General features: G+C 38.3%; 1 protein-coding gene across 1 annotated transcript in view; it reads right to left on the bottom strand.

The window, feature by feature from the left end:
- sgip1a (SH3GL interacting endocytic adaptor 1a) overlaps positions 1–8,779 on the bottom strand; it is a gene marked incomplete in the record, with an annotated part of 64,349 nt that overhangs the window by 27,351 nt on the left and 28,219 nt on the right. The window contains 8 exon segments of the mRNA XM_014007389.1: positions 1,248–1,259; positions 2,505–2,513; positions 4,663–4,824; positions 5,000–5,086; positions 5,484–5,546; positions 6,024–6,044; positions 6,207–6,231; positions 7,608–7,671. Coding sequence (XP_013862843.1) covers positions 1,248–1,259; positions 2,505–2,513; positions 4,663–4,824; positions 5,000–5,086; positions 5,484–5,546; positions 6,024–6,044; positions 6,207–6,231; positions 7,608–7,671 — 443 coding nt within the window.

Here is an 8,779-nt window from a genome sequence, read left to right as displayed (position 1 = left end):
TGGTGACGTGTTCAACACTTATTTTACCCGCTGTATATATTTTTCATTGGTGGTCCGGATGGAAGCCACCCRTGGGCCGAATGTGGTCCCCGGGCTGCCAGTTGAATAGTCCTGTATTTGATTACTAATCTTGCWATCCTGGAAATTTTTCCTTATTTTAAAAAACTCTTCCCAAATGCAATTATTTTCCTGCACTGGCAGATTATTTCACGTAATTACAGAAGATTCAATCTATAATCTAGTACTTTTAAAACTTATTTTAGATRGCTAGTTTTTGCAGTACACGTGYATGAGATGTGCAAATAAACAAGACAACGTTTTATTTAAGATAAATGACAAATGCAAGTTGTACATTAGYGATGATCAGAGGAAGAACTCCATCCTGAGGTTTATTTAATTTGGTTGGACTGGACTAACAGGAGCATCAAATAACAGAGTTTGATACACAAAGCACTTTAAGTGATAATTCAGAAATAAAAACTGAGCTGAATAATTTTTCGAAACACTTGAGCTCTCGAAAACAATCATTAGAAACAGTTTATAAAAAAAAAGGATGAAAAGAAAAGCGATTTCATCAGAATTCACAATCCGTTGTCTTATCGGTCTGATATTATTTAGAAAAAAGTGACTTCTAACCGTTAACAGCAGTGAAAGCAGCGGATCCAAGCATCAAAGCAAGACATTTCTAAAAGGTTTGGAAATATGCATTTGAAGTCATAAGAAGCTGCTGTTGGCATGGGGTCAAGTGGATCGATAAAGCCGGAGTGTGAAAAACCAGAGACAAGGGAAGTGAAATGTTATCGYCTCTCTAGCTACGGTCTAAAAGTCCCTAGTGCAAATGAAGTCACTGCGAGGAAAGAAAAACAAAAAACACAAAAAAGACCAAGTAATGCAGGAGGACGTGAGGACAGAGTGAGACGAGAAGATGGGAGACGGGAGCAGATGAGGAGACACGATGGGGAGAGACTAAACGAAGACATCAAAGAGCCCAGCTGTCAAAAGAGCAAATTCTCACCCAGCAGAAAGGAAAAAAAGCAAAGAAGCTAACAAGAATGAAAAACAAAAACTCGAACCTTGTGCATTGAAATGAAACAAAATAACTGAAAACAACTATTTGCTCATTGTTTCAGTTGCTAAAACTAAAACAAGCATCATTTTCTATTAAAATGGACACAAAGAGAAGCAATTAAAAGGTGCGGGGAGATATTCAGTCAAACCCCAGGAAGACAGAAGAAAAAGAGACTTACCGGGCTACGTCTCTGTGACCAGCAAAAAGGAAGAGAGAAGAGATACCTGATCAGAGAGTGACAAGTCAGTAAAGACGACAGCATATGCATCAGAAGAAGAGTGTTTGTGTGTTTTGTGAGAAACTGAAGGTATTTATTGCTTTTTTCCCCCTCTAGGGTCAGATTTGTGTTCATGGCTTCATTTTTGAGATGAGATGAACATTTTCTCTAATCTCTAAACTCAACTTTCTATCTGTGAACACCCAGTGGAGCTGCCTCAAATACACCTGAACACCCATGTCCTGACCATTCTGTAAAAAACTAACTCAGTCCCTTAATTTMTTTGACTTTTCCTTTAACTTTCTCTCTCTATCCTCACAGCTGCCTCCTCAGTCACTTCACTTCAATGTGAAATCTCTCCGTCTGCCTGCGTCACGCCCACCTCRTGCCAAGCCTCACTCTTGTGTGTGCTCCAGTTGTGCAGTGAGCCACGAGCGATAGGGTGATGTAACAGTGGGCGGGGCGTGCCAGTGGAAAAAAAGAGTCCGTCTCATTGGCCGGAGCAGTGAGTGACACGGCTCAGCAGCCAACCGCTGCTGCTCTTCCTGCGTGTAAACAGGAAGAGCAGCACAGAATTCCGACTCAGTATAATCTCAAAGCCTTTTTAGAGATTAATGTTTGTGTCTGATGAAAATGTGTCAGGATTTGAAAAGGAGAGAAAACTGAGCAGCATATTTCTGCTAAAATACACAGTACATTGCAATAGAAACATATTCAGAGCATAAACAATAATGAGCCAAAACCCTTAAAGTTGAATTTCACAGTAAACGTGGGGGGGAAAAAAATGCAATGCCTGGCATTTTTCTAACATTCCCATTTGCAGTATGACCTATTTCACCTCCTTTAAAACTTGTAATCTCATTATTCAGACTGAAGAAATTGAGGATAAAGACTCCACACCTAATTAAATTCAGATTTGGAAAGTTTCCATCAACAGAAACGCCTTTAAACAGAGTCTTGTGCACGAGGCAAACAAATCAACCTGCAAGGAGCATAGAAAGGCAGAGCCATCACATTATTGTGTATTAGATGAAAACAGACAGTCATAATTGGCCAATCACCTTGTAAATGCAGATTAATTTCAGCTGGTTTATTATTTTGCCTCATTTCTAGTTGACTTTTTTTTTTGCAGCAACGCAAACAACAAAAAATGTGTGACAAATTTTGAAGAGACRAAAAGAAGAATTCAAAAACAAACTWWAAAAAAARGAGGCTTACCGGACTTCTCTACAGGGGTTAGCATCATTTTAGGCAGCAAAAGCACAAACAGTAAGAAGGAGGGTTAAAAGAAATGCCAGGAGTTTAACAGTTTGAGAACAAGCAGGAGCATTTTTATAGCAAAGCAAAGCATTCGTGCACCATGTGGAGAGTTGTTTACTGCAAACTAAAAATGCACATAACTGTATAATGTACGGTGTTTGTCACACAACCAATGAGAGCAAGACAAGWCATTCACTCCTGATAAAGGTTCCCAGTCTGTGGGCGAACACAGTATTAAATATTGAGGCTGGAAGCTCGAATAACCACAAGTAATACCATTGTGTGGCAGACTGAAACACAAGTTCATCGTGGCCACTTTCCTACATCAATTATTCAAGGTGGACACCTAAGCTAACTGTCCTCCACAGAAAGAGCAAGATAGGGTTGAAGTTGAAAAGCCACCTAAAGGCTGAAGCACARGATTCCTGCTGCTAATTCACACTAACAAGGATTTACAGGCTTCAATTTGGTTGGCTGTCATCCTTTTGTTGAATGACATAAAACTAAAGAGAGCAGAGAGGTCACTGACAGCACTAACCAAGTATCATCGTCATCATCATCATCATCATCATCATCCTCGCAAACTGAAATTGAGGCTATCATACAAATCTGCTGACTAATCAGAGGAGCAAAGCTTCAGCTAACAGGCTGTGTCTCAACTCATGGACTGCAGCCCACGTAGGGCGCATTTGCAGGCTGTTTACGTCACTGTGCTGTGCCGTAGGCTGTCCGAGCTCGTAGGCTCAAATATCTGACAAAACCCAGAATTCATTGTGCCGATTATATATATATATATATTTTTTTTATGGCGGACTTCGTCAGTTTATCACGGACCGAGAAATTTGTTTTTAAAAGTTTAAATGTTTTTAAAWGCTGCAACGAGATGCTAAATAAAATATAATTACAAGTACTGATATACTGGAGCTAAACCCAAATTATTAATGTTTTTTATTTATTTACTTTTTAAATACTGAATTTTGTGAAGTTCTACCTCCAGTGAAAAAGACAKGAATACACGTTCCAACTAAAGGCTTGTGATATAAACCATGACACCATAGTAATGGGGCAACACATGGTCACGTAAACATATGTTACACAAAGACTAKACCAGGAGGGTCAAACTCATTTTCACTGAGGGCCACATGAGTCTTATGGTGGCCCTTAAAGGGCCAACTGTAATTAACTTAGACTAAACACAAAACAATACATTCCTCATCTCATTGCTACAGCTCAGTCCTGCTAACAAACAATAGCTGAGCTCTATGCGGTATTTCAAGCATAAAAACAGCATTTTAACAGATCCTCTTATAAACACTAAGAAGTATGTGTATGACTGGCTAAACGTGAAATAAATACAGAAATACTTTTAAAAACTAAAAGTAAGAGTTTTATCCACTACTGAGTTGTGTTGAGWAGCCCCCATCTTGAATTATGAACTCTCTCACTGTCCGGCAGGGAATTCCCACTAGAAGGGCATTCCAGCTTAAATTTACAACTTTTAAGTGAAAAATTCCCACTTCCTGGTATAACTGGGTTGCAGCAAAGGTAGCCAGCAAAGATGTAGTGAAATGGAGATTCTAAATGGTGAATTGTGTCAGATGACAGCTACTTTAGTAGTAGGATATCATTTTGCATGCAAAATAACCAACATGCATTATGGGAGCTATAAAGCAGCATGCTTGTTTTAAACATTAATACATCGGGCCACATTAAATACWGYGGCAGGCCAMATTTGGCCCCCAGGCCTTAGGTTTGACACGTGGACTAGATAGTCTCATTTCACAGCTTTATGCAGCCTACATGGCCGTGGGATGTGGTCTCTGTGGGCGGCAACCCCTGAGCTCAGAGACAGCTCAACCAGGTTTGGACTCTGGTTCTTTGAAACAGAATTCTGGTTGTTAAACAACACAAGGGAAATACTGCAGAGAATGTTTTTTAGCTCAGAGAATAACAAAATGTGTGACTGTATCAATCATCAATCTACATATTTCGTTCTACACATTATGAGAAAGGATGAAGCTGCAGAGCAGGARTGAGATGCACATGACTTAAACGTTATTAATGTGGCTGTTTGCTGTTAAAAACCAGCAGGAAGAATGATGTTAAAGCTACTCACCATAGGAGACGGGGACAGAGCTATGTTGCCTATGGAGGCTTTAAGCTCATCAACTGATGGTTCCGCTATAACACAATCAGCCGGCAGCGGCTTAATCTTGATTTTGAACCTCTTCCTGTGGTCCTCCTCCTCCTCTGACTCATCAGAGGAGAAGAAGTGGGTCTTTTTGGTGGTATGTAGGAGCACATTGTCAAGGGAAAGAAAAGATTTGCGGTTTAAATCGGTTCTGAACCAAAAAATTATGGCAACACATCAACATTTTCATCTCAGTCATTTCAACACACATCACTTTTAAAACGATTTCACCAACAAATTCTTGATATTTACAAGTAATTACATTTGGAACTGTTCTGAGGATATCTCCTGGCTCATCCTCTTCATCAGGTCKGATGCTGTAGCCCTCATCGTCCACCTCAGGGGAGTTCTGAAACACAGGAGTTTACATTTTCATCAAACACGGGCAAGTTAGGAATGGAACAAGAATAAAAAAAAAAAAGTGTTGGTGCTGAGATTTCCAGATGCAAGTTTCCTTWTTTGCTGAAAACTGCCAATAAAGTAAAGTGACAAATTATCTATTCTCTAAAATGAAAGAGATGAATTAAATAAGCCACAAACAGTTTGTTCACCATGTGGAGGCAGGACCTATTTTTTTTATTTTTTATTTTTCTACCTGGGTTACTGAGATGCATCAGGATATTTAAAATCTAAATTCAAAMTGACATTTTTGTAATTTTTTTTCACACTTGGTGCCCCCATAATTTTGTTCATGAGTTGGTGCAGAAGAAGCTAACAGTTTGAAACAGGAATAAAACAATATTTACATATCGGTCCCAGTCRATGTCTCCATAGAAGCCATTAGGAGCCCCATTCGTCCTCTTCTGAGACTAAGGAAACAAACAAAAAAAGACTTATCATCAAAATCCCCTCAGACACTGAAGGAGAAGTGTGTTATGTAAGACTCCACTACTTCTATGCTACCTACGAACAACACTTTTTTTTTTTACAGCCAACTCTCCATTAATCGTTGATTTTATGCACTTTGTAAATTTTTGGACAAWATGTTATTAGTGGTTTTTGGCAATTTCAAAACAATTATTTTGAATTTTTGTGCATGTCTCACTGGGTACCAATCATATTAAAACACAAAGCCAAAAAATAAKTCAGTTAAGTGATAAATAAATATTTCTTTTTTATTCCCAGACATTATTTTCCAGCAGTATTTTTTTACCAAGCCTTCTCGCTCAGCTGAGGCATTGTGGGAAGCCTGATGAGTTAAAGAACAAGCTGTGATGTTTATTACCCATCTAAATTCTACACACAACACTACTCTAGCTGCTARTCTACACTGAACAGTTCAGTACCGACTCAACCACTTGTGGTTCCTGGCAGGCGAAAAGAACAGAGAAAATAAATWATTTATGTCCTATTTACCAGATTCAGTTACCTCCAGAAARACTGTGCAATGCTTGTACTGGAGGCTAATTTACATATGAGGTGAGTGAAACTTATTATGTAACGTCAAGAAAAAAATAAAAGTTACTTACACCACCATCTCTGTCTGGAGACCCCCTGTGTGAAATAAAAGGGAGAAGAGAAAAGATAAGTGAGTTCTAAAGTCAAGTGCTTTGCTAATTAGTCACAAGRAATTAGACCTAAAGACATGATTTAAAAAGGACTACTCGACACTTACACTTACAAATTAATAACATCCCAGCAAATGATCAAGAGTCTCATGCAGAGTTTCAAAAAGGCTAAACACAACATTCATTTCTATAAAAAAGCCCATTAACACAGAGAACCTATAGAGCTAACCTCATGCCAACGTTTTSTCAGGTTAGTCAGCATTTTTGCGTGTCAACATGTTCTGCTCACGCATCATACAGGACACCATAAGGAGAGAAATAAGTCGCACACTCGTGCTCGACAAGATTCGAGCAAACAAGAAGCTTTGCCTGCGCACAAGTGCATGGATCTGCTCGCCTGTCAACGTGACTTTAGAGACTTTCACACATATGATGCTGTGTTCAAGGCTGGTGAAAAGCTGGGAAAACTGAGCTTTATCACATTTACAGGGGTTCTGGGAAACACACGTTTCTGACTTACAGCTCATAAACCCTACAGTATATGAAAACATTGATGGGTTTTAAAAATATCACATCTTRCACAGCTAAAATGAGTAGGTTGAAAATTCATCATAATTAAAAAATAAATACTGTGAAAAAAAATTCCCAATAGTTTTTCCACAAAAAGAATAACGTACCAATTTAGAAAAAAAACTACAAAAATACAGGCAATTATATGGTTATTTCAGGGTTAAATGATGTTATTCTTCTACAAAAACTACTGAAAAACATATTTACCAATGTTCCTCTGCAAAAACTACTACTAATAAATAAATATTCCAAAAGTATAATTTATATGCTTTTTTATTTTGAGTACTGTAGGCTATATTTGAAGTAAACTATTCAGAAAATGCTTGAAAATTCATATACTGTATATATATTTAGTAGTTTTTGTGGAAGAATAACTTGGGAAGCTACTGGGAAAATCTATTTTCCAATATTGATTTATTTGTCATGATAAATACTTATTTTAGGTTGTTTATTTTAGCGGTACAGTTCACAAGATGTGACATTTTTAGGATCCTGTAACGTCAGTCTAAGTGTGTTTTAACATATTGAAGGGTTTATGTACTATAAATCAGAAATGTATGTTTCCCAATAACCCAGCAAATGTGGTAAAGCTTAGATTTCCCAGCTTTTCGCCAGGACTGAATGCAGCATTTCACGKGTGAAWGTCTTRAGTTAAATTTACAGGCGAGCAGATCCGTTAACGTGTGTGCATGCAAATCAGCTTGTGCACTCGCTCAAATCTTGTTGTGCATGCACACTTGCATTGAGGCTTGTTTCTCGCCGTAACATCATAAACAAAAGAAAAGAACGTACGCAGAGTCATTGTCTTTCTCTTTCTTCCGTAACCCGAGGGCCTTCCTTGTACGTTTTTTCAATCCTGAGGAGACAGAAGAAGACGGGTCATTGGCTACAGGTCACAAACCAAAGGCATGACTGAAAGCTGTTTTCTGTGGGAGGTTTAAAGGCTAGGTGGGGTCAGCTGTACAGCATCTCTCCTCCTGAGGATTAAAGTCGACGTTTTCATGTATTATTGAGTGAGCTGGCTGCACCAGCGTGAAAAAGCAAACGCCGTCAAAACTAAAATGTTTTCATGGTCGACACAGATGAAAAGACGGCCTTGTAACCATCAAGGAAACCTTTTTGGATGGAAAATTCATTAGCGCTGTGAGAAATCAATGAGCTGCAGTTTAACCAGGACAGTCGTTCAGCGTAGATGGAGAAAGCTGCTGCAGGTCAGACAGRAAGTTCAATATATTTTGCTCCATACGGCACAAGACTCTTAATGTACGGATTATCCGATCAATTTTTATGTTAAATAGAATTAACTTGGAAGAACTTGGAGATCTACTTAAATCTCATGCTTCTCCAGTATAATTGAAAAATATATAAAAATAAAAAATACAAATGAGTAAAAGCAAAGAGCAGTTATGGAAAAAACCTAAAAGTTCCTGTAAATAAGAAACAAGATTAATTGTGCATTTTGCACAATTGACTAAAACGTTAAACCGAGTTATTCATTGTACTATTTTATACAGTTTTATTTACATTCTCTCATGAAAGCACAAAAAACAACATRAACTGTTAGATAACTGATCAAAAATAATACTAAGTGTCGTTTTCAAAGTAGCTGCACATTAAAATATGAAAAACTGAGCTTTCTGACTTGGCAATCTGTCTCTACTTTACACCAGYCCTCTGAAACACTTGATGTGTCTCMTATATCCTGCACTGAAATGTTACACAAACTAAATTCAAACGCTCCCATTTCTTTCTTACCCAGAATAAAAGCCCAGTTGTCCCCATCCATTTCTTGTCTGGCAACTTGTCTACTCTCATTCTTTCTGGTCTTTATCTTGTTCTGAAGGCAGAACCTAATGACCGACCTCTTCCTTCCTCATACCACCTGCAGATACGCACTGCAGCTCAGATGAGGAACTTGATGCTGCCCTACCTCTGGCTACACACACACACACACACACACACAC

The sequence above is a fragment of the Austrofundulus limnaeus genome, unplaced genomic scaffold (assembly GCF_001266775.1).
Source record: "Austrofundulus limnaeus strain Quisiro unplaced genomic scaffold, Austrofundulus_limnaeus-1.0 Scaffold41, whole genome shotgun sequence".
NCBI lineage: Eukaryota > Metazoa > Chordata > Actinopteri > Cyprinodontiformes > Rivulidae > Austrofundulus > Austrofundulus limnaeus.
The sequence above is the reverse complement of the archived record's forward strand: the minus strand, read 5'-3'. Positions and strand labels throughout refer to the sequence as shown.